This window comes from Urocitellus parryii, chromosome 2, assembly GCF_045843805.1.
Source record: "Urocitellus parryii isolate mUroPar1 chromosome 2, mUroPar1.hap1, whole genome shotgun sequence".
NCBI classification, from domain to species: domain Eukaryota; kingdom Metazoa; phylum Chordata; class Mammalia; order Rodentia; family Sciuridae; genus Urocitellus; species Urocitellus parryii.
In genome coordinates, this window is record NC_135532.1 from 122,149,859 (window position 1) to 122,174,586 (window position 24,728).

Genomic DNA, 24,728 nt, shown 5'->3' on the forward strand with positions numbered 1-24,728 from the left:
TATTCACAAGTTGATCGTTAATGAGAAAACACACAGGGTAAGATTAACATTGCAACTTGGATCTTCAGTCTTGTTTTTCTAACCCAAATACTGATAAAGGACACTCTTCTCATAACATTCTGTCCTCTCCCTTCTTTTGTGCCTTCAGAGTCCTTTCTAAAAGGAAATACACTGCCTGGCATTCTATGTGATTCCTAAGTTCCAGGGGAAAAATGAAACAGATAAAGTGTTATCTAAGAACACTGAGAACTATAGCTTCAAAAACAAGACAATAACTCAGATTTTCTTGCTTTAATTATTCTTTACATTGCCACAGTAAAATATAAAATGAAGTCCAACAGAGTACTGATACTCAATGACCTATGACTTTCACATTAATGGGGCTATCAATAATAAACTGAACAATGAAGTAACTGGAACAAAGCTCAAATATAAAAATTGATTCACTATTCTATTATACAGTATTGAAACCACCATAATAACATTTAAACACCCAGGAAGTTTGAAGTAACATTAAATAATAACTGGTAACTCCAAAATACCGCAACATCTTTAAGTGCCTTCTGAATGACCAAAACCAGATATAATTAATTTTGTTCAGTATAATGTCAGTGAAGTTTTTTTTTACACATAACTATATAGTTTTTAAAAATTGGTAACCCATGTAAGATACACATTAAACCCTTAAGTGACTAAACTGTTCAATAAATAGAACTCCACACTGCTTTGCTGTTACGGACTAATGAGCTTATAATTAAGGAAACCCTTTTAAGAAATTCTAGTCTATAGAATGACATGTTCAATGTTTGGCCCTATTAACTTTCAGGCAAAAACCTGATTCCTCTATAAGACGTTTAATTCCTCTGAATACCACTTTTAAGGGAATTGACTTGAATTTTGTCAAAATAAATCACTAGTAATGTGTGGCCCTCCAATCTACGGGTTCTCCATGATCTCAGTTCAGTGTGAGCCAGCACACTGACTTTTCCATGAGTTCTCCACAGCACCAACTTTAAGACTTTTCCACAAAGCATCCTGCCCTTCTCTAGATTTTTGGTAGAGTATAAAGTTAATAATGGCATGTGGTGTTCCTTAGCATAACCTGCCAAAATGTGATGATTTCCTTGGAAGAAAAGCCATGGGCTGCGATCACACGTCTGAGTTGACAGACATCCAAATGGATTCTATATAAAAAGAAAAGGTTTGTGTCTTCTGGAATATGAATGTCCACTTTTAACAAATTCAAACAGATCCCGACATAAACATCTTCGAACTTGATGGGTTTTACATGACCCATCATTTCATAGATCCTTGGCACCAAATCTCTGGACATTATATAACCCAGCCCACTGCAGTAGGGAGGGAACACCTTGAAAGGATACTCCTGGTATGAAATATGGTTTTTCTGGTAAAATCCTCTGTAGGAGTAATTATCAATGAGAGGATAACCTGTGAAAAACTTCTCTGAGTGGTTTAAATTTAAAAGATACTTCACTAAATTACCAGTATTGATGAAAACGTCAGTGTCTGTCTTCATGATGTACTTGGCATTGGGGCAAAACTCAGTTACCCACCTGAATGCCATAATGGTTTTCAAGGTCAGGTTGTTATATGTGTCTAAAAAATCTTGTCGTATTATGTCACCATAAAGAAGGTGCTCATCTTCTAAGGACAACGCTAACATTTTGTCTTCCCTTTCAGCTTGCTGGCCTAGTAAGAAAAATGTAAGAACCTCATATCCCCACCAAGACTTCTTTTCACCCCAAGTAACCCTAATGGCCTGCCTGGCTTTCACATCTGAGGGGTGCGAGGTCACTAGGATGACCACAAATGGGTTTTGATGAGAGCAGTTTGAATGCTCTCGAAGTGTAAAGCGAAAGTCTTGTCTATAAATTGGCTCATACTCATAGAAGTACATCCAGTTCACACGCTCTATCACGTTATAGTGGGGAAGGCTGAGGTACCACATCACGAGGAAACTCAGGAGAGACAGCAGCAGAAGGCTCCATTTGAGGGATCTCAGTGACATCCTACTGGGAAGGGCAGTTAAGAGAGTCAGGGCCATCCACAGCAGCTGGGAAGGACGTAAGGCACAGGTTCTAGAAGATTTATAAAAAAAATTGGGTTAGCACTCCACCATTCAAAACACATTTTCAATTGGTATTTGAGAACAAAGGATGCAAAGCAAAACCCCAAATCCTGACTTGAATGAATCTACTTAACTTCATTTAACTATAAGCAAACATACCAACAATCAAAAGTGTACTTTAGCTTTTACATCAGGACCAAGGTTAAGACATATCTTTTAATTATTTTGAAATGAATACTTCTTATCCTATACAAATAACTGTCTTTTATGAAATATGATTTTTTTCCTTAGATGCCTGGAAGGACAGAAAGAGATGAGTAATGGTAAGTTTAAAAATCAATCTACAATAAAAACAAATGAAATTGTGTTTCTTCTTTTTTTGCTGCCATGGAAAAGAAAATGCAGTAAAGGATTTAATGCAAGGATGTGTTACTAGCAACATGTCCAAATAAACCAAGGGTCTTTCTCAGCTGTATGATCTGATTCTACCAAATCTGGAGTAAGGAAAACCCTATGGCAAAAATTATTTTATTTATTTAATTTGTTCTTTTGGCAATAATTATTAATGGTGGCCACTGATGTGGGGGATCAGATAAAGGTGGAGACTTCACCTGGAAAGTGACAGAAATACGATAACTTTCTCTTGATTTTTTAAAAAATTCAGACTATGAAACAGCTTTCACTTGCCCCAAACAACACCCCATCATCCCCCTTTCACTCAATGCTCAAGTCTAGAAGCAAGTGTGTAATTAAAAGTCTATCTTTATACCGCCACTCTCCCTCCTTGGTTGTGTCTCAATTTCCTGTGCCTTTTGTACGTTGGGAAATGGTCTGGGTGTCACTGCTGCTCATAATTAGAAACCACTGAAAGCCCCCAATGAAGCATCCAGGGGAAAAAAATCTGTCTTTAGTATTGAGTTTTCATGTTTCCCATTCCAATCTATTCAGAAATCACACACCAGATCAGAATCATGCAAGGGAACACTTCTAAGAACACTTGCTTTTACCAAAAGTCCAGTTGAGACAAGGAAACAGAGCTATGTGATTCAGCACCTTCAGACTGGCTTTCGCTCTGCTCCAGACCCCACAGGGCTTTTGTGCGCCTATGGACGGCCCAAGGTCAAGAGTGCCTAAATATTCACTGGACATGGTCTATGTCAGCAGATTGCACCAAACACTAATGAGACCAAAGGAAGAGAGGAAGAAAAGAAAATCCCAAGGCAACAGTTCAACATGGTAGGAGAGTACAGTACAGACTGCTTCCATCAAATGCTAAGGAATTTCAGTGAAAGGGGCAGATTGATAACATGAGAAGGAAAAGGCTGAGGAGGCTTCTCATAGTTGTCCCTTTACCAACAATTATCTGGGCAATGGTTCCTGGGAATTCAGAATTTGCTGCAGAGGATGAACATTAATGTCAAAGGTTCTACCTTGGAATGACCTTAGGGTGTCTGAACACACAGCTTTTCTGGGTCTTCATACATGAGTATGACCAGATCTTAACACGCCTTGCCTTCTCCATGAGGCCATACTCCCTTGCCCTGATTACTTCTGGACCCAATAATCTTTTCTATTTTTATTGCTTTCTACATCTGTAGTCATACAATGTAATGGAATGTTTCAGTAAACTGTCCCCATTTGGTCGCATGTATATACATGCCTTGTCTCCTCACTTACATTCTATTGTCTTTCTTGGCAAAAACAATTTTTCTAAAGAGTCAAAGCACAAGACAGAGGAAGGCCCACAGAAAGAGTGCAGTGGACACTGACATACTATTTGCATTTGAATAAGAATACTATTGTAGGTCTGTCTATCCAACTCCCATCTTCTTCTAATCCCTTAATAGCCATAAACAGTACATGAAAGAAACAGGAAATGAAAATTTTAGATGTAATTAACACTGTTTACATGTTTTTTTCCTCACTTGTCAAATCACTGCATGACCCTTAGGGGCAACCTTTATATTTCAGCCACTGACAACTTACACATTTATTACAATCGTTGTAAAATGCCAGTCTTATGTCTCAGTCTAACAAATCAGCATATTACAACAAATTTCATATAAACAAGAGGAAAGTGTTCTAAGGTGCACCATTTTATAGTTGCACATGGGCAATGGAGGCCCTGTTACTCTTCAATAATGGGAAGAACTAAAAACAGCAAGTCTTATTACAAAAAGTTATTTTTATACATTCTATAACCCATGGTTTCTGAAAGTAAAAAGGTGACAATGGTTATGATAGTCACTGTGTATGGGCTCATGAAGAAAATAAACCAGCAGAAAAAAGAGAAGTTACCCAACCCCAAAGTGGGGAAAGATCAGACTTTCAGTCACCGACAACACAGGTGGCTCTGAAGGCAGAAAGACCAGAGTCCACACTCCAGCTCTGTCCTTTACCAACCAGGGCAGTGAGGTTTGTTATGATCCTTTCAGAGCCTTGGGTTTCCTGTCCCCCTGCTGGAGCCATCAATGCAGTACAAAGGAATGATAATACATGCAAGGCCTCTGGGCTGTGTTAGGTGTCCATCAACAAAGACCTGCGTTCAGCTGCTGTTCCCCGGTTGGCACCTACGCCATCCTACCTGTGTTCTCTAAATTGATTTTTATTGTCAAAAGGGATTCTAAAGAAATAATCTTGAAAAATCTATATTACTTGAACAACAGTACATTGAAAGGCCACAAGTCTATTTCTATTTCTTACCTTCTTGATTTATTTCTTCTGAGGACCTTCAGTTTCACCCAGTGAACATTCAGCAGAGGGCAGTTGTCAAAAATAATGCTTGAAATTTCTGTAAGATATGTAAGAAGCCAGCATTCACCTATGAATCCAGGGATTAAAAGTCAAAGAGAGGAAGGGAAAAGACTAGGTATTTTCTGAACCAAGAATATCTGTTTAAATAAAAACTTAAGAAAACTACTTGTTCACAGAATTCACAGTTGATGGTATCATCATGCCAAAAGGACACATGGCATTAAAAACCAGTACAGACTCAAGACTTAAATACATATGTAGGGGTTGGGGATTTGCTCAGAGGTAGGCTGCATTGCACAAGGCCCTGGGTTTTACCCCTAGTACTGAGGCAAAAAGCAAACACCTGTATCTACATTCTCTCATCCCCTGGTATCTTTTGTCGCACTGTCTCACTTCTTTGATAAAGAACCGAGGTCACTAAAAGAAGTACAACAGGCAACTACAGTGAGACACTCTATTTGTGTCTACTCTTTCTCTGTTCCATAATCAAATTCACAGAAGGCAGTGCTGATGTGCATATGTCAATTACCCCTTTGCAGCCCACTCCTGCCCCTTCAATATCTCTCCATTCGTGAAAACTCAAAAAACTCAAGACACATTAATAAACTGACAAGCATCAAGGCACAATTGAGTCTGCTTATATCTTTTTTTTTTTTTTCCTGCTGGTCAAGTTTAAAACCAGAGGAGGATATGAGAAATGGGGAGGCGCTGACATATATCACTCCTTATACTTTTGGTGTTTCCACAAGTTTATTTTTCTCCCATCTTTGACACCAAAAGAAAATATGGAATTCTCATAGGTTAATACAAAGATAAACACGAAAAGAAATGGCCAAAGTGGCAATTCTCAAAAGAAGAATGCAAATGGTTACTAAAGTAAGAAAAGATGTTTGTGAGTTTGTATATTGAATGTGTCCCAAAGGGTCATCTGTTAAAGGCTTGGTCCCCAAACTTTAGTAGGTGGGGCCTAGTGGAAAAAAGTCAAGGGGCCTGGCCTGGAAGGAGATTCTGCAACCCCTGCCCTTCCTGTCTCTGCTTGCTTCCTGGTTGCCCTGAGGTAAACAGGCTTCCTCTGTCGCTGTTCCTGCCATGATGTATGTGCTGCCTCACTACCAGCTCAAAATCAACAGTTAACCAACCATGGACTGAAACCTCTGTAACTGTGAGCCAAAATACTACCCCTCTTATTTTGGTAACAGAGATTGAACCTAGGAATACTTAACCACTGAGCCAGCACTTTTTTTTTGAATCACGACCTGGCTAAGTTGCTGAGGCTGGCTTTGAACTTGCGCTTCTCTTGCCTCAGCCTCCCAGGTGTGGAATTACAAGCAAATGCCACATTGCTGGCAAGCCTTTCCTTCTTAAAAGTTAATTATCCCAGGTATTCTGTCAGTGATGGAAAGCTAACACAATGTTCAAATACAATGAGAAGAAATATTCTCACAAAAAAATTCCGAACTAGCACATTAAAAAAAAAAAAATAGCTAAATAGCATGCATGAGGGGAAAAGAAATTCTTGTGAGCATTCTCATGTACTATCTAGAGGGAAATTTAAAAACATTTATTAATACCTGAAAATTTTTCATTTTTTATGGATATATTTGTTTTTATTTATGGTGTATAGTGTTGTAATTCAATACATGGATAAAATATGTAATGATCAGATCAGGGTTAAAGGCATTTTCTACCTCCTCAAATATTAGCATTTCTATGGGCTGGGAACCTTCAAATTCTTCTCTTCATTTATTTTGAAATGTATAATTAATATAATTTTTTTCTTAAACGTCTTTATTTTTTAGTTGTAGATGGACAATACCTTTATTTGTATTTTTACGTGGTGCTGAGGCTCGAACCCAGTGCCTCACACATGCTAGGCGAGTGCTCTATCACTGAGCCATAGCTCCAGCCCCCAAATAAGTCCTTTAATATGAAGAAAAACTGAACTTGGGGAAGGAATGGAATGTAAGAACAATAAATTATTAAAAGATACTGAAAACTAATAACAGACAACAAGGAAGAGAATAAGAGAACAAAACCAAATTTATTTCCACATGGTTAAAAAAAAAAGTAAAATCAATGTCAAAAATGATATGGTGTCTGCAAAAAAGATGTTTCAGAGGAAAACTAAAATATACTAACACACTTGGCCGATGCAGGAGGAATAAGGAGATACTGATTAGTCTTAACATTTTGCTAAAAAATTCACTTAAGAACGTGTATTAAGCTAGGCCTGGTGGTGCACACCTATAATTCCCAGCAATTCAGGAGGCTGAGGCAGGAGGATTGAGGCTAATTTCAGGAACTCAGCAGGACCCTGACTCAAAATAAAATGAGCTGTGGGTATAGCTCAGTGGTGGAGAATGATGGGTTCAATCTCCAGTATCATAGGGAGAAAAAAAAGAATGCATATTAACCTTTAGATTGACCACTGAAGGAATGAATTTGGTACATATGCCTTCTAAACTGAGAAAAGAAACAAAGCAAGTTATCTATTTAATGGAAGATAGGAAAAAGGAAAAAAAACCCAGAGAAAATGCGTGGTCCATGGAAAACATGAAAGATGACAGAAGTAAATTTAAATATATTGTTAACTAAGGTAAATAACTCACCTACTAAAAAGGAGGCCTTCACAGTCTGGCTTAAAATTCTGCTATAAACTGCTTATAAACAGTTACTTAGGGTCTTAGACCACACCTAAAACAAAATAACAAAGTGTTCAAATATTCGGAAAAAGGAAAGAATATTATCAGCTGAAAATGCTAACCAAGAGAAGGCTGCTATAGTTAAGTTTTAACATCACATATGTATTTTTTAAAATTTTTATTTGTTCTTTTTAGTTATACATGACAGTAGAATGTATCTTGATGTATCGTATATACATGGGTAATAACTTCCCATTTTTGTGGTTGTACATGATTTAACATCACATATTCTAATTGAATGGCAACAAAGGGAATTATGTTCCTAACAGAAGGAACTATTCAAAAAGATAATTTACCAATCAAGAAGCTATGTAACCATGGGGTTGTGGCTTGGTGGCAGAGTGCTCTGCTCACGTGAGGTACTGGGTTCAAACCTCAGCACCACATAAAAATGAAATAAAGCTATTGTGCCCACCTATAATTAAAAAATAAATACTTTTTAAAAAGAAGCTATGTAACCATAAAAATAGCACCAAAATATATCAAGCAAAACCTGAAAAGTTTGTGTATAAATGGAATAAAAAAAGGAAAATAAAATTTGAGGCCAGGCTGGCCCTGGTTCTATCAATCTAACCACCAAAGGATTTGAAAAAAAGGGGATGGGGCTGATTACCAACATAACTGTATTTTAGAGTTCATTAGGGCTGGGTATGGTGGTTTACACCAATAATCCCAGCGACTTGGGAGGCCAAGGCAGGAGGATTACCATGTTTGAGGCCAGTATGGGCAATTTAGCAAGACCCTGCCTTAAAATAAGAATAAGATGGGCTGGGGACATAGCTCTGTGGTAGAGTACCCTGGGCTCAATCCCCAGCATGGGGTGGTGAGGGGGCAGGGAGAGGTAATTAGGTCAGGGGCTGCACTCTCATGAAGGTATTAACACAGCTCCCCTGACAGTGGGAAGAGTGAACAGTTAGTCCTCAGTCCCTCTTACACATCTACTCCTTCTGTACATGTCCATTTCCACTTCCACTTTCCTGCCACACAATAGATCAAAATATGGCCCAGAGGCCAAGCAGATGCTGGCATCATGTTCTTGGACTTCCAAAACCATGAGCTAAATACATATTTTCTTTTAAGTGTTGTCCAGTCTCTTGGAAAATGGTCTAAGACCCTAAGTAACTGATATGTTAAGCAAATGAAAATTAAGAATGTGTTTCAAATAATATTATTAATAATCTTGATCTAATAGAATTATTTAGCATCTTTCTTTTAATAAAAAGAAAAGAAATACAGTAGGTCATCCATACCCATGGGTGCCACATGTATACAACCAACTGCAGATAGTAAATATTAGAAAAAATGTCTGTGCCAAACATGTAGAGGCTTATTCTCTTTGCCATTATTCCCTAAACAGAGTCTAACAACTGTATATGCTGTATTAGGTAATACAATTTACAAATTATTTAAAGTATACAGAAGGATATGTATAATTTACATATAAATACCATACTATTTCATATATGGGCCTTGAGCATCAAAGGACTTTGGTGTCCACAGGAGCCCTCGAACCAATCCCTCACAGATACTGAGAGACTACTATATTTTTTTCAAAGACTGTATAAAACATTTATCAAAAAACTGGTATCACCATCTCACTCCAGTAAGATTGGCAGCCATTTTGAAGTCAAACAACAACAAGTGCTGGCAAGGATGTGGGGAAAAGGTACTCTTGTACACTGCTGGTGGGACTGCAAATTGGTGCGGCCAATTTGGAAAGCAGTATGGAGATTCCTGGGAAAGCTGGGAATGGAACCACCATTTGACCCAGCTATTGCCCTTCTCGGACTATTCCCTGAAGACCTTAAAAGAGCGCACTACAGGGATACTGCCACATCAATGTTCATAGCAGCACAATTCACAATAGCTAGACTGTGGAACCAACCCAGATGCCCTTCAATAGATGAATGGATTAAAAAAATGTGGCATTTATACACCATGGAGTATTAGGCAGCACTAAAAAATGACAAAATCATGGAATTTGCAGAGAAATGGATGGCATTAGAGATTATGCTAAGTGAAGCTAGCCAATCCCTAAAAAACAAATGCCAAATGTCTTCTTTGATATAATGAGAGCAACTAAGAACAGAGCAGGGAGGAAGAGCAGGAGGAAAAGACTAACATTAAACAGAGACATGAGGTGGGAGGGAAAGGGAAAGAAAAGGGAAATTGCATGGAAATGGAAGGAGACCCTTATTGTTATACAAAATTACATATAAGAGGTTGTGAGGGGAATGGGGAAAAAACAAGGAGAGAAATGAATTGTAGTAGACGGGGTAGAGAGAGAAGATGGGAGGGGAGGGGAGGGGGGATAGTAGGGGATAGGAAAGGTAGCAGAATACAACAGTCACTAATATGGCATCATGTAAAAATGTGGATGTGTAACTGATGTGATTCTGCAACCTGTAATTGGGGTAAAAATGGGAGTTCATAACCCACTTGAATCTAATGTATGAAATATGATATGTCAAGAGCTTTGTAATGTTTTGAACAACCAATAAAAAAAACTGGTATCAGATTACACAGACCACTCAATAGTTCTAAAACCACAACTGACTATAGGCTACATTCTGTAATCACAATATAATTACAAATCAACAACAAAAATGTATGAAAAAACATTTTAAAAATTTGTTTAGGGCCTGGGATGTAGCTCAGTGGTAAATCACTTGCCTAGCATGCATGAGGCCCTGGATTCAATCCTTACCACTGTAGAAAAAAAGTTTTGGTTAGAAACTTAAAATAATCACACACATAATTTTGGTTTAGCCCACAAATTTAAAGAGACTATCACACTGTAAATTATTTCAGATATCTGCAGATGAATGGTGACATTGCAGTATATCCCAATGAAGCAGATATTACACCAATCTTTAACTTGAAAATTATTGATGAGGTGGGGAGACAAGTATTTTTTTTCCTGGTTTTAAAGAATGATCTACAGACGAATAGACAAAGGAAAATGAAAGGAAGGGATGAGGGAAGGAATAGGAAAAGTCAGTGGGATAAATCTGACCTAACTTTCCTATGTATGTGTACGAATTTATGACAGTGAATCATACCATCATGCACATCCACAAGACACTAATTTTAAAAAATCTGTAAGTATACAGCAGAAAGATTAGTAGAACCGAGGGAACAGAACAGGAGGATGGGAGAGGAAGGAAGTAATGGAGACTGAATTAGAACAAATTATATTCTGTGATTTTATAACTACATTGTAGTATGTTCTATTATCATATATAACTAAAAAAATTTTAAAAAGAATGATATAATGGAACAGGGGTGCACACCTGTAATCCTAGCTGTTTAGGAGGGCTAAAGCAGGAGGACTGCAAGTTCAAGGTCAACAGCAACTTAGTGAGATCCTATCTCAAAATAAAAAATTAACAGAGCTGAGGACATAGCTCATTGGTAGAGCACCCCTGAGATTCATTTCCTAGTACAAAAATCATCATCATATCATCATCATTACTTGTTTTTCAAGGGAAGCAAACAGCTTTGGTTGAAAAAGGAAAAGCTTTTTATAGAAAAACGTAGATGGAATGACAGAAAAACAAAACTGCCTCATTTTGCAACATCTCATGAAATTACAGATTCAGTGTTTTAATCATCAAATTCAGGACTGATGAAGAAATAGACATCTGTGTAGTACCAAAGGAATATCACAAAGATAACATTTTTTAGATGCAAGGACCGAAAAGACATAAACTTTACATTGTAGGATGAGAGTGTCATAACTCTAACTCAATTATCAATAATGTTAAGACATTATTAATGGTGGAAAAATACATATTATCTGTCTCTTAATGAGATAAAATGTGAACAATATTACTTGTCATGTATCCTAGTTGAAAATATTTGATTGAAATCTAATCAAGTTTTACAAGAAATACAAAAGAAAAGAAATACATAAAGAAATATATAAGAAATATATAAGCAAAGAAATACCACGAGAAAACAATCTAGGGAATCTAGGAGGTAGGGTTTTAGGAGAAAATGAGCTAGTTTCTTCAGCTAGTAGTGCCAAGAAAAAAGTAATAGTTCCAGATTAAAAGAGATCCAGGGACAGACACAGTTGCAATGTATGGCCCTGGCCTGGATCCTGCAGAAATTAAAGACAACCTAGACATTAGGTGATACAAGAAGAATTATTTTGTTAAGTGAAATAATGTCAACTGGCTATAAAAATATTCTTGAATAAAGACAATGTGGCATGGCCACACAATTGGATATTACTCACCTGAAAGAAGAAACAAAGTTCTAATACATGCCACAACAAATATTAGTTATAGAATTCTTAAATGCATGTGTCTCAAAACCCTTACGCTATAACTTTAAATATTCAGAAAGGGAAAAAAAAAATTATGGGGAGGGGATACTAGGGATTGATCCCAAGGGCATCTACCATTGACATACATCCCCAGACTTTTTATTTTTCATTTTGAGACAGGGTCTAAGTTGTTGGGGCTAACTTTAAACTTGTAATCCTCCTGCCTTAACCTCCTGAGCTGTTGGGATTACAGGTGTGCACTACAGTGCCTGGCCAAGAAGAGAAAATCTATAAAAACTAGGTCAATAATTGCCTGGTACGTAACTGGGGCTGATTGCAAATGGGCATAGGGGATAATGACATTTTAAAATTGTGTTGTGGCAATGACTGAGCATGTTTAAATTCAGTAAACATTACTGACCTGTTCACTTAAAATAATTTTATGGTCATGTCAACTATACATCAATGAAACTGTTAAAAATAGTAAACTTAAAATTGTTTTTAAGAGTCAAACACTGATGAATTTAGGAGTAGGATGTCAAGAACCTCTGTGTACTTTAAAATAATTCAGTAATAATAATAAAAAGAATTAAGACATGGGGCTGGGGATGTGGCTCAAGCGGTAGCGCGCTCGCCTGGCATGCGTGCGGTCCGGGTTCGATCCTCAGCACCACATACCAACAAAGATGTTGTGTCCGCCGAGAACTAAAAATAAATATTAAAAAATTCTCTCTCTCTCTCTCTCACTCACTCTCTCTAAAAAAAAAAAAAAAAAAAAAAAAAAAAAAAGAATTAAGACAGACAAAAATTTCCTCTCACATTTCTGTTGGCATACAAAATGCAAACCTCCAATGGAGGACCATGGAAGTATGTACTCAAATTACAACACATTCACCCCTTTCATTAGTAATTTTGACTCAGAAATTTATTTCAGACGCAACTGCATATGTCCAAAATGATGTATGTATGTAAGATTACTCACTGTGATACTGCTATAGCAAATAATTAGGAAAACCCCAGAGATTTCTCATAAGACATCTTACACCAACTATGCCTCGTACATCCTCACAACTGTATAGCTATTTTAAAGAAAAAGACAAGAATAAAGACTGACATGGGAAGATTTCTAAAATATATTGAGGGAAGTGAGATATGGAACAATGTTTATAATGTGCTAATTTTTATGTCAGAAAGGAAGAGAAAATAAAAAATATTTATATGTGCATGAGAAAAATGATAAAAAGACACACAAGGTGGGAAGGGAGGAATGGGTGGATTAGGAAAGGGACCAGGGCAAGACCCTTTAATGTAACACCTGTTTATATTATTTTGACTCTGAAACTATTTGTGCTACGTATAAATACACCAGCATAACTTAATCAGTCCTTATAGAAATTTAATGACCTTCTAAAGATAGGGAGTTCTTTAAAAAAAATAGAATTACCTTTTATTTTATATTCATTTCACATATTTATTGGTATATAATTTTACATACAGTAAAATTCACACCCACCTTTTTTTAGGAATACCCTTTTTTAAAGTATACACTTTTTATCATGCTGTTTTGTAAGTTTTTAGTCACATAACCACCAGCACAACAAGACAGAAAAAGTTTCATCTCAAAATTCTACTTTGTGTTGCCTTGTAAGAAAGTCTTCCTCCCATCTGCAGGCAACCACTAATTTGTTTTGTTTTGCTTTTCACAATGTCACATCGATGGAATCCCATAGTATCCAGTATACAATCAATCATACAGTAGGCAGACTTCTAAGTCTGGATTCTTTAATTACCAGAAAAAGACAAATTGAAAATAAGTGAGCTAAATATTTAGCTCAAGAAGTTAATAATTACGATGTTCTTTCAAAGTAAATAGGATGAATAATAAAGTAGAAAATAATGAAATAAAAACAATAAAGATGATTATCACATAACAAGCAAACATTAGGATTAAAAAGGAAGTTCCTTATCTGTTAAAGAAACCTCAGTAATCACAACAATCAGACTTCAGAGACATCTCCATTGTGGCTAGGAAAAAGACAAGGATGCCCCCACCCTTCAGTGTTACTTGGAGACCCTCATTATCCATTATAACAAGAAAATGAGACAACAAAAAAACTGTTTAAAAGGAGGAAAACCTCATTACTTTCATATAACATAATCATTTACACAAAAACTCAAGGGAAGAAGAGATAATATATAAAGATGAGTAGGTTTACAAATAGGTCAGCTATGAGATCTCAAGATATAAATGACAAACATGAAAAAATAAAATTTAACAGAAAAAATACAAAGGCAACAAAAACTAAAATGTCAGATTAAGTTAACAAAAACGTGCAAGACCTGAGGTAGAAAACTAAAAACTAAAGAATTTTTCTACAGAATGAAATGCCACCTTGTCTTTTGTCCATTCCTCAGTCTGAGGGCATTGGAGTGTCAGCCAATCTGCCTTTGCAGGTTTCTTGGCCTGAGCATATAAGCAGTAAGGGTCAGATGCTTAAGCCTAAAAGTAGAAGTATCATTGTAAATTATAAAAGGGAGACAAAGTCAGAGTATATCCAACTAACTAAATAAATAAATAAACCATGTGGGGGATTCTCCTTCTAAATACCTCTGTGAGTATGGACTACTAAAAAAATACATTCGGGATAAGAAAAAAAAAATAATCATTTCCTTGTTTTTATCTAAACAGAGGGCCCCTGTCTGAGCTATGAGGTCCATCTTTTATGTGGATGTGCGTGATGGAAAGACTTCAGTGTCAAGCAATCTTGCATAAGAACCCCAAGTTACATTTGAAAGAGCCACTGTCTTTCCCTTTTAATTGTCCATGAATGATTGTTCTTTTACTTTTCTACCACCCTCATATTAGTACATTTGTGTTTGGTTATAGTTCCCTCATGAGTGTTTGAGTCCAAGCAGGTGACCCCTATTTTAGGCCTAAAATTAATCTCTTTCTTTTTTCCTGTTAAGTTCTGGAGATATTCCTCATGGGTTACTTTTAGGAACTTGTGAGGATCCTTTTGGCACCTTTAGTCTTTTTTTCTACCAGCTATACCATCTGCCAGGATGGGTTAGGGTGTTGCTGAACACATGTGGTTTCCCTTGAAACACTGGGGACAGTTCCCTTTCCAATGACCCTCTTCCTCTTTGCAGAATATATCCCAATATCCCATTCTCTAGGGCCCTCACAATCCACTTGATTAGTTACAGGATCTTTAGAGGGATTCCACCTTTCCCTGGGTCCTAGTTGACCTCGAAGGGCAAGGGTCAAAATATTCACTATTATTTTTTCTTAGCCCTTTTATTTTCCTTGGCTTTGGTCTCAAAGTATCAGTTGTTGAACACCCAGAGGGCCAGTTCTGCCAGAGATGAAGTAGGAATAGTGAATCCTAATTTTAACTTTTGTATTTTACAGTTACCCCTTCCACTTAATTGGGGTCACCATTAGTATGAAGAGTCAATGTTACATCCTGTCCGTCCTATAGGTGATGACTTATTATCTCAAATTGTTAGGTTATTCTATTAGAAGTTGTACTTTATAAAACATTAACAGGAGACATTTATAAAGTTTTACAAGAGAAACACAAAACAAAATTAAAAACAGCAGAAACACATTTAGTTTGTATGACTGCTCTGAACCAAGAAACACAATTTTTATAACACTTATATACCTTTGATATTTGGTTACTTTCTACAAAAAACAATAAATAATTTATCAGCTCCATCATGCATGATATCATTTACAAATCCTATTTCTTTTTAAAACCCTTTTGCACCCTACTAGAACTTTCCATTGCCTACTTTGGGGGTTATCCTAACATGGAGCAGTGCAAAAGGCAGAGTCTTAGCCCAGGAAAGGCTGGTCTTTTGACAAATGTTAGTTGAAATTTTTACATTTTAAGCTAATATTCTTCTCCCCAACCCTTTAAATATCATTCTACTCAGGAGTAAAAGAAAACAAAGCTCTCATGTATTGAATCTGTTTGAAGATTAGTTAACATGATATAATCACATCTGAAACCTGGATCCAATGGAAAAGCTAAGAAAACACTTAATTTCCCTTTTTTGGTGGAAAAACTGTTTTCATGTTGCATATTGCCAACCTTAAAAATTAATCAGGTTTTCCCTGTTGTCTTTCCAAAAATACATATAAATTCCTACCCCAGTGTAACAAATAACATAATTCTCCCCATATAAATTATTAGTAACAGGTTACTTTTAGCCAATTACATAATCTTAAATGACATTCTGACTCTTAAGAATAAATGAAAAGTTTTAAAATTAAAATAGAATGTAGTAATTTCTGAGGTCCTCCTTAGATGACCAATGTCCAATCCTTTTAATTATCACAGTATCACAGTTTGGAATGCCAAGGGTTTGTGAATATCTAACTATATTTGCTCAAAGAGAACAGTCATAATACAAACAAGAGCACAAAAACATGTACCTGGAAAAAAAAAAAAAAAGCCTGTCCCCACAATTGGAGGACACCAGTTTGGTAAGGTGTTTTCCTTAACTTTGCATTTTAGAATACATATACACTTGGGGAACATGAATACATTTAACATACAAAGAAGTCTGGAATACTCAGTATCAGAGCAACACAGAAGTTCTCCCCTCCCCACATATGTATTTGCATAAAAATCATAGTTCAGTAGGGTAACTCTTAATATTGCAGTTTTGCCTTTAACCAGTCTATATAGGTTAATAGCACCAGCAAATTCCAAGATTAGATTTAAATCTCTTCTCTGTTCAGCAAACAGTGCCAATACCCACAAATAGATTTATTACCTGATGTACAAGTGTATCTCATGTATGTAAAGAGCACTTAACAAGTCACCTTATATGTATTTAACCTACATACTTTTAACTTTACAAACTCATGTATAACATTTAGACAAAGCATATTTAGCTCTCGGATTAAAACAGTCCCTCCGAAACTAAGAGCAACTTCCTGATAGCTTTCTGTAGGATGTGAATTAAAGTTTCAAATTGTTTTAACGTTTAAACTTCCTCATACTGAGGAACTTGTAAACTTCCTCTCAATTAGGAGGCTCATTGGAAGCTGAGATAGACAGGTTCTCTGGGTAACTAAATCTGCCTACATCTTTGTCTCCTCTTCTCTTCTAAAAGCTTTCCTCACCTTTCAGCTCTCTTAAGATGATTATTTCAGACAAAAAGTCTCTTCCTATCTTCCTTCAAAGCTGGCTTTAACCTATTTTCCTGCCAATACTTTTCAGAGTATTTGTGGAGTATAATGAGCAGCAAAGCCTAGCCTCTAGCGCCTGCTCAATATCAAGATGCATACAGGTTTCTAGTCTCAGACATACTGGTGTCAAGTATATCACAATAATCTAACACTGTCATTTAATTAGGTATAAAGTGAGTGTTGAAAATATTTTAAAACAGAAAGGCACTTAAACCCTAATTCTTTTTAAGACTTAGTTTCCTCAAGTAATGAAAACCTAATGAACACAAGAAATTATTTTAATAAAACACAAAATTTTTATTCTTAAGGCAGTTCCCTTTAAATGTTAATGATAGCCTACTTAATTACACAAATTTGATATAATTTATCTCCCACAAATCTTCTACAACTTCCTCAGACACTTTATAACTTGTTTACATCCTTAGTTTTGACCTCTTTTTTACCTATCTTGGACTTTAGGACAAAAAAATCTTACTTTACCATACAAAATACCTTCTCATCCAAAAAATTCCCCCAAAATACATCCTAATAATTTTCTCTTTCTTCTTGTTGATTATTACTTGTTGATTATATTCTGCCTTTTTTCTTCCTTAAGTTTAAAATTTAAAACAATCTTTAGAAAATTTCTGAATTTAAGCTAACTAATCTTTTATCAATGACTTAAAATACTTTATGCTTATTTAAATTAAAACATTAAGGTTTTTTGTGTTCTTTGCATACAGAATTACATATTAATTAGAATTTAACTTTTAGTGATCTTGCTTTTTAGTGAAGAGCAGAAACTTATTTTTTCAAATACCAATAATTCATAAAAATACAATTATTAGTAGACCCAAACACATATAATATTCTTATAGAATTTAAGAATACTTGAACTTAGCAATTGATGTTTCAATATTTTTTTAAACATTTATTTTTTTAGTTTTAGGTGGACACAATACCTTTATTTTATTTTTATGTAGTACTGAGGATTGAACCCAGTGCCTCATGCATGCTACGAGCACTCTATCTCTGAGCTACAACCCTAGTCCCTGATGTTTCAACATTTTCACTTACAAATGACTGAGATGTTTTTCCTAACACATACATTTAAAAATGTTTATTCCATTTATGTCTATCTAATTTACCCACTTCAATAGTTATTTTTAGATTACCCAAGAAAACCAGGGTATCAAACACAGTTAACATTTTAAATTATTAATATTATTAGTAGTAGTATTTGCCAAAGAAAAACCCTGAAAGCAATGGATGCTATATTTCAAACATCTTAACAGAGGCAAATATAGTCCTGATTGGTGAGTAACCTAGGTAAAAAAAAAAAAAAAAAAATTGTGTTCATTATTCCAAAGATATCTTTACTTTTATCTAACAAGTTTAAATTATTTTTAAGGATTTACATAAGTTATTTGAACTCAAAGTCATATGAATTTATGTCCTTTAAATTTTTGAGCGCTTATTTATGTGTAAGCTAATTTGGTACCATGTAGGCACAATGTACAATACACACACATACAAAAACATACAAAAAATGTTATAGTAGGTAGACAGATGTGAGTAGGGTGATGGGAGAAGGGAGAATAGGGCTCACTCCATCTTGAGTGATAAGATCACTGCACTTTGTGGGATGAAAAACTCCACCCATAACCACCACTGTCATAGGTACTTTTTTTTCAGGGCTAGATATGGAAACCAGGGCCTCATGCACACTAGATAAGTGTTCTACCACTGAACTATATCCCCAGCCCTAGATACTACCTTCTTAAAACTAAAAAGAAATGGAACTTTCCTATTTAGGAGTATGCACAGAGAACTGAGGCACTAAGCCATAGCAGAAAGCCATGTTAACCACCCCAAATGAAAAATTCATGGTGGGAGGATCCCAACTAGATCATAAAACCCTACAATGCAGAAGACACAAGGCTGCTTCCTTTCTTAGAATGGTAGCACTGTGTTCTCCCTGGGATGTTACTATCTGGGCTTTTTCTCCTGCTGCTCTATTATGTAAATTAGCTTTTTGCCTCTTTCTCCTGATCTTTGCAGTCTTGCCCTTGTTAGTGCAAAATACAAGTGCATCAGTTAGCTCAGAAGGTTGCAATTTTGAAGTGGAACCTCCACTAAAGTGGGGATCAAATTCAAGGAAGGAGAAAGTGTTTGGAGAAAAATCCCATCTGGCACTCCAGGTGGTTTTATGTTTGATGATTATGGTGCCTCAACTTGCAAGTACTTAAAAAAAAATGGGGAACATTTGATATTTCTAAGTTGTTTTTCCTGAGTGCTGATCTAGGTCCTTGGGCTAAAACAAAAATGTACAAGAGAGTTAATAATAATTAGTCCACGATTCAGGACAGCCCCAACAACGGAAACAGCCCAAATACCCACCCATAATAGAAGAGATAAATATGCCATATTATCCATAATGAACAAACTACCAACTTGCATGGTACTATGGAGAATCTCAACCATAATGTTGAGTGAAAGAAGGCAGAACACCTGGTTAAAGAGTAGATTCCGTTCATACAAAGTTGAAAAGCAAGAAAACCACAGTGCTAGAATTCAGGCACTCTTCAAGGAGAGGGAGAAAATATAACTGGGAGAGGATAAGGGGACTTTCTGGGGCACTGGCCACGCTCTATTTCTAGACCTAGATGGGCTACAGGTGTGTTCACTCTGATAATTCATCTTATAACTTGTGCGCTTTTCTTTTGGCAAGTCATATTGTACTGAAGATATAAAACAAGCTGGGCAGCCCTGCTTGTCAATCTGTGCACTCCTTACTACTGCAGTCAGTGTGGGCAGGTGTCTACCTCCAGGGTCAGCATGTGGTGAGATCAACAGTAACTGCTCCCAGGCACCAGTTCATGTAATCTTTATGAGTTCCCCCAGAAGTTGAGGTGCTTTTAAGGTCTTTATATCTCCATTTAACAAGTGAGGAAACTAAGGCTTAGGGAGAGCAATAACTTGTCCAAAGTCCCAGGCTGGTTAAGTAGTGGAGGAAAATTCAAATAGGACTCCAAAGCTCATGTTCTTGGCCACAAGATAGGAGGGAGTGTGCTGCATGGCCACTGTGCTCTTAATCGAGGGAGTCCTTATAAACACAGCTGCTTGAGATTTGGCTTTAATTTATTGCAGCCAGTGAGCCTGATACAAATATTGAAGCGGCATCACAACAGTCTTTGCACAGAAAGACTAAGAAGATTTTCACTCTCAAAATCTGAAATACAAGGAGGCTGGGGTTGTGGCTCAGCGGTAGAGCACTCGCCTAGCACGTGCAGGGCGCTGGGTTTGATCCTTAGCACTACAGTGAAATAAAATAAGGGTATTGCATCCAACTACAACTAAAACAAAATATTTTAAAAATCTGAAATATGATAAGTTATTAACAAGTATTAATAACGAATAACTTGTCATTTAGGCAAATATATACCTTTTTATTTTGCATCAAAAATATGCTGAGCACTAGAAAATACAGAGGCAAGAAATAATCTGTTCAGAGAAAAAATTAACAGAGTGCAATGTTACAATTATTTAAGCCAAAATAACCTGAAATTCTTTCCTAGGATGCAAAAATGCTGGCTATTTTCTGAAAAAAGAAATCAAATTTAATTCCTTTAAAAATATATAAAACTTTTATTTTATTACTGGAAATTAACCCCAAAGTGCTCTACCACTGAGTTACATCCCCAGCAATGCCCCCTCTTTTTTATTATTATTATTTTTTATTTTGAGATAGGGTCTTGCTAAATTGCCCAGAATAGCCTCAAAATCACAATCCTTCTGCTTCAACCTCCCAGGTGTCTGGAATTACAGGTGTAATCCCAGGTGGGATTACAGGTCGGCACCACTATGCTCAGCTATATGAAATTTTTCTAATTGCAAAAGTAATAGATGTTCATTAGAGAAAAGTTAGTGAATGCAAAAAAAAGTACAAGGACAATGATAGCTGTAAAGACAGCAATATTACCATTTTTTAAGAAAATCTACCAAGTGTCTCACTCAGGTATATATACACAAGCCCTCATTTCATTTGCTACCCCTTTCCCAATCCCATTCTTTCCCTTCCTTGAGGAGTCTGCACTTGCTATTCCACTAATGAGTTCTTGGAAAGGCTGGCTTCTCAAATTTTAGACATGAGCAAAATGTCACTTAGAAGAATCCTTACCTGACCCTTTATCTCAAGTAAGTTTCCCCAGCCCTTGTTTTCTATCACATACTTCTTATTTTCTTCTAAGCATTTAACCCTATCTGGATTTTCTTAAAAAAAAAAAAAAAATTGGTGGGCTGGCTTTGTAGCTCAGTGGTAGAGTGCTTGCCTAGCACTTGTGAGGCACTGGGTTCAATCCTCAGCACCACATATAAATAATAAAGGTACTGTGTCCATCTACAACTAAAACTATATTTTTAAAAAAATTGTGTTTATTGTCTGTTCCCTTCAAGAGAATGTGAAATTGAGCTGTAAAAAGACCTGATCAATCCTGTTCCCTGCCATAGCCCCACTGTCTCGCACATGGTAGATGCTTGGGATCTGGCATACAGTGCAAAGTATCATAATGAACATTTTTTTCTTTTCTTTTTGGATTGAAGATTGTACCTAGAGGTGCTCTACTACTGAGCTGCATCCTTAGTCCTTTTATTTTTTGAGACAAGGTCTCTCTAAGTTGCTCAGGGTCTCACTAAATTTCTGAGTCTGGCTTTGAACTTGTTACCCTCCTGTCTCAACCTCCCAAACTGCTGGGATTACAGTGCAGTGTGTGCCACTGTGCCTTGCCCTTTTGATTTTTTGAGACAGGGTCTGGCTAAATTGCTTAGGCTGGCCTCAAAGTTGGGTTCCTTCTGCCTCAGCCTTCCAAGTCACTGGGATTACTTATAGGCACATGCCACTGTGCAGGCTGGTAATGAACTTTTATCCATTTAATAAATATTCCTAAGAATGAACTGAATCTAAAAGTAAACTCCTGAGTTTGTTAGATTATGCTTACTTTTCTCTAGGCATCTTCTAATAACAAAGCATTATTCTAATAGGTTTCCCTGATTCCAATCATGTGCATTTCAAAAGGGCCAGAGAGAAAAAAAACAAAAAACAAATTTTAATTAAACTTTAAGCCCAAGCACGCTAGATTGGGGTCATTCCAAGAAAACACATGTGCAAACTGAACCACTGACAATTGTGCAACATTCTAATTTTTCTTCTACATAAAAGTAAACAATGGTGCAAAGGGGCTGGAAATCCTAATTGCCTAATAAAGATACTGTGAATATTAAGTTAAAAACAAATCACAATTAACACATCAAACACATCCTTTCATTTATAAAGGAGGAAAAAACCCCACATATCAATATCCATCCTTGAGGGAAATTTCCCTAGTAGTACCTCTCAAACTAAACACATTAATTCATAAACAATGCAATATAGTTGAGTCTATTATTCATTAGACTCAGTTAAATGCCTAATTATCTTCACATCCTACCTCTGCTTTGTGCTTGATGACCTCTGATTACATTAGAAACAAGCAAAGCCAATGACATCTGGCCACTGCTTTTCTTTTTCACTCTTCTTGAACCCAGAAGTTCTCACTTTGCTATGTATTACATAATCTTCTGGAGACCCTGAAAAACACTGAAAGCCAGACAGTATCTCAAACCAGTGAACCAATTTCAGAGGGTGGTGGGGCTCAGGTGGCATTATTTTTAAAGCTTCCAATGTGCTGCCCTAGCCCCTCACCTCTCTAAAGTGCAGTACATAGACACCACCTGGAGGATGCCAGGAACGCAGACCTTCAACCAGCCACCAACACCCCCACAGACTTTCTGAATCAGAATCTTTTAAACAACATCTCCAGGTGATTTGCATATTGGAAGTCTGAGCATCATCAAATACCCACTTAGGAAAATTAACCTTTTAAAGCTTCAGTTACCTCATCTGTAAAATAACAGCAACAATACCGTCCTCATGGGCTTACTACGAGGACTAAATGAAATAAAACATGCTAAATGTGGAGGTTAGGGCTGGGCTGGCACCGAGATAAGCAGATGGTGCTTATCTCGTATTAATACAAGTCCACACTCTAGGCTTCTTCTAATTCATTCTTACTTGCCTACATTGGTTCCATTTACAAACTCCACTGCTAGCTCCCAAATGTGTCTTATATGATAGCACTTATATGATACAGGCAAATAAATCCTAGTGGATCTAGTTTCTCCTTCCAGGCAGTAAGCCTTCTCCTAGAGTTCAAGGATTCTAGTTCTTCTAGGATGTCAAATGCCTGATGTTGTTTCTCTGCAAATATAAGTTCTCATACATTCCTGACGGTAGACTTTCTGGTTTCTTCTCTCACATGCTCTCCTCTTCTATAATCCTTCTACCTGCCTCAGAGTCTTCCTGCAACTGAACTATTTTTTTTTTCTAGGTATGACTTGTACTGTTAAAAGTCCTATAGTAGGCACTTCTAGCAACTAGCAGAGAGCAACAAAGTACATGAACCTTTTCCAACTGATGCTTGAGAGATTAATGTCTCAACAAGCTCCCCTTATAAGGTCACTTTTCAACAATGGAGAAATTGCTAAATGAAATTATGTTAATGAATTTATATCCCAAATAACCCTGAGTAGGTTACTGGGCTTCTGTAAATATTTTTAGTAAACAGACACCAAAGTAGTGCCCATCAGGAGTTAGCAGAGACTAAATGCCTCTCTCTGATTAAACTCATCTCCATTTTCAATAGGGTTCCTTCACCAGAAGGTCAAGGGAAGCTTTAGATAACATTCAAGAATTAGCTTCTGGAACTGGACACTGAAAGATCCTTCTGAACAAAATAGGAAAATGTGAGTCTAATGACAGTGGCTAGATGGCTTCAAAATTGGCCAATCCATCATAGCTGGGTCTCATTTTGGCATACATTTTTAAAAACGGTTCAACTTTTAAGAATAAATCTGAGGTATTGAGTTTAAGGGAAACATAAAATCACGTTGAATACCTCTTTCTGTGGCCCTTACACATTCTCAGTAGATAGTGAGTACAAAGTACCTTTACTCCATTGCCATTTCCCAATTTTGCCCTTGAAATTCCCGCTGGCTGCAGCAGTATCACTCTCGGGTGTATTCTGAGATGTATGGAAGAATGTCTTTCATTCAAGCCTCAAGGAAAGGGAAGCCTGTTGCCTTGATATGCTGAGGTAGAAGACACACCTGGGTTTTTAAAGAAATGTTTAAAAAGATACATTATATACTGTTTAAAAACAGGGTACTACTTTCTTGTAGGTAGAACAGTCCCTGAATATGGGAATCTTTTATAGATTTGGGGGTTGTGGCATGCAACCCAAAGCAAGCAGGAATAGAGACTGGGATAGCCTTGGGATTCCTTGGAAGGAAGAGAAGTGTGGAGCAAAAGCAGACACACCTCTGCACTCAGGGGGGGTATAGTCTGAGAACACCATGTTACAGAGTAGCCAGTGGGAAAGCAATGACTGGATGGGTCAGGGAAGCCAGGAAAACTGGAGCAAACAGTACACAAATCAGACAGAAGAGCAACAATACTGATTTGAAAGCTGGCCTTTTTGTCCCTGTTTTATTATAAACAGCTTTACCCACTGGAAGAAGAAGAGGAACCTGCTCTAGTTGACATTACATCCCATCATTTCCCTGAATAAGGAATGTTACAAATCTTTATCATTCTCGTCTGTCAGGCTTAATCATCAACTACTTTCCCCT

General features: G+C 36.7%; 1 protein-coding gene across 1 annotated transcript; it reads right to left on the bottom strand.

The window, feature by feature from the left end:
* Nucleotides 1-4: 4 nt before the first annotated feature.
* On the bottom strand, nucleotides 5-24,114 carry B3galnt1 (beta-1,3-N-acetylgalactosaminyltransferase 1 (Globoside blood group)). Its single transcript, XM_077793995.1, has 3 exons — nucleotides 24,046-24,114; nucleotides 4,793-4,880; nucleotides 5-2,099 (listed from the first exon to the last, which is right to left on the bottom strand). Exon 3 carries the CDS (start codon nucleotides 2,063-2,065, stop codon nucleotides 1,070-1,072), a length of 996 nt encoding a protein of 331 aa, XP_077650121.1. The 5' UTR covers nucleotides 2,066-2,099; nucleotides 4,793-4,880; nucleotides 24,046-24,114; the 3' UTR covers nucleotides 5-1,069.
* Between the last annotated feature and the right edge of the window lie 614 nt (nucleotides 24,115-24,728).

Excerpts from the sequence above, each read along its gene's own strand:
- B3galnt1 (XM_077793995.1), bottom strand. The coding sequence starts at position 2,065 with ATGGCCCTGACTCTCTTAACTGCCCTTCCCAGTAGGATGTCACTGAGA.